Source organism: Lactuca sativa, chromosome 2, assembly GCF_002870075.4.
Source record: "Lactuca sativa cultivar Salinas chromosome 2, Lsat_Salinas_v11, whole genome shotgun sequence".
NCBI lineage: Eukaryota > Viridiplantae > Streptophyta > Magnoliopsida > Asterales > Asteraceae > Lactuca > Lactuca sativa.
The window spans coordinates 27,014,155-27,015,633 of record NC_056624.2 but is presented as its reverse complement, the minus strand read 5'-3'; the positions used below and the strand labels follow the sequence as shown (position 1 = coordinate 27,015,633).

General features: G+C 36.8%; 1 protein-coding gene across 1 annotated transcript; it reads right to left on the bottom strand.

Annotated features, from left to right (window-relative positions):
- Positions 1–305: 305 nt before the first annotated feature.
- On the bottom strand, positions 306–998 carry LOC111917852 (chaperone protein dnaJ 11, chloroplastic). The gene has a single exon (XM_023913487.3). It carries the CDS (start codon positions 891–893, stop codon positions 453–455), a length of 441 nt encoding a protein of 146 aa, XP_023769255.1. The 5' UTR covers positions 894–998; the 3' UTR covers positions 306–452.
- Between the last annotated feature and the right edge of the window lie 481 nt (positions 999–1,479).

Sequence of the window (1,479 nt, the reverse complement as noted above, 5' to 3'; positions counted from 1 at the left end):
AAGGAGAAAATGACAAATGGAAAAAAAAATTATTCAAAAATACCAAAAAATGACATGTGTCCAAATTAATGTAAGAGTGACAAATAGCAAAAAAAAAAAAAAAAAAAAAAAAAAAAAAAAAAAAAAAAAAAAAAAAAAAAAAACTTTGATTTATTAGAGAAGAAGATAATTAAAAAACAAAACCATGGACTCTAGTTTTGTTCTTGTGATATTTTCAAATGACTTATGGTCGTTCACTCGTTTGAACGAACCACATTCTTATACCGAAAGCCATACAATAACAATCAAGAAATAACAGCAAGAAGAGATGAAAACCTAATCTATAAAATCCAACACTGTTCCTTCAAAATCTAACAAGAATCATAAAAATGGTTCATGAAGTGGAACCTACTTTACTATGTACATTTACATGCTCAAGATCTCTAAAACGAGGATCGAGATTCAAGGATGCATTACCAACACTGGTCGGTCTCCCATCTCCGGCCCATACAGCCGCCGGCAATCTGCTTCAGACTCCGATCATAAGCCGCTCGTTTTACCGGATCTGAAAGAGTAACATAAGCCGAATGCACTTTCATGAACTCATCTGCCGACGAGTCACAACTTCCGACATCAGGATGCAAAACCCTCGCTAATCTCCGATACGCCGCTTTCACCTCTGCACTATCAGCTCCGATTCCAACCCCCAGCAGCTCATATAGCGAGGACGGACTACCATTACCGGAATACCTACTTGTCTCCGTCGCCGTTGCAGTCCTCTCTGCTGTGGTGTAAACAGCGGAAGTTCGAGCTCTTGTGAATCTGACAGAGGTTGCGGTTGTTTTTGAAGGTGGGTGTGAGTTGACATGGAGATTAGGGAAAGTGAAGAGGGAAGATGAAGCTGAAATCGCCATTGATGTGTGGAAAATAATGTGAGATTTTTAATGTTTTGACGAATGTGGGATTTGGGATGGTGATTTATTAGCGGAGGTTGTGGATGAAGACGTGGCGATGAGTAGGAAACGCCGAAACGAGGATGGAAGTTATCCAAATAGTACAGTGTTGTTATCTGTTCGTATAATAATCAAAGACACAACAGTCGAAAGTGAGTCAGCAACTAATCGGCTCCAAGCTTATGGCTCCGGAGATCTTGGGATTCCTCGGACCACGTTAATTGACTCGTGCCACGCGTATTTACTTAAGCACTAGTTTTAGAAGCTTTAATTATAGAAAAACATTATTATTATGCATATATTATTAGCACGGGTTTCTACATCACTTATTTATTTACTTTGATATCAAACAAATCCTTAATAATAATTAAAATAACAAATTTTTTTAACTAAAAGCATATATAATGAATAAAACTAGCAAGGCTAGCAAGAAGTTAGGAGATAAAAAAAAATAAAAAAGGCAAACAAATTAAAGAGAAACAAGGGTCAAAATGTACACTCGGATTAATCAAGCATTCGGTTATTTTTCCACTCTTTTTATCTCATA

Coding starts and splice junctions, on each gene's coding strand:
- LOC111917852 (XM_023913487.3), bottom strand. CDS start 893: ATGGCGATTTCAGCTTCATCTTCCCTCTTCACTTTCCCTAATCTCCAT.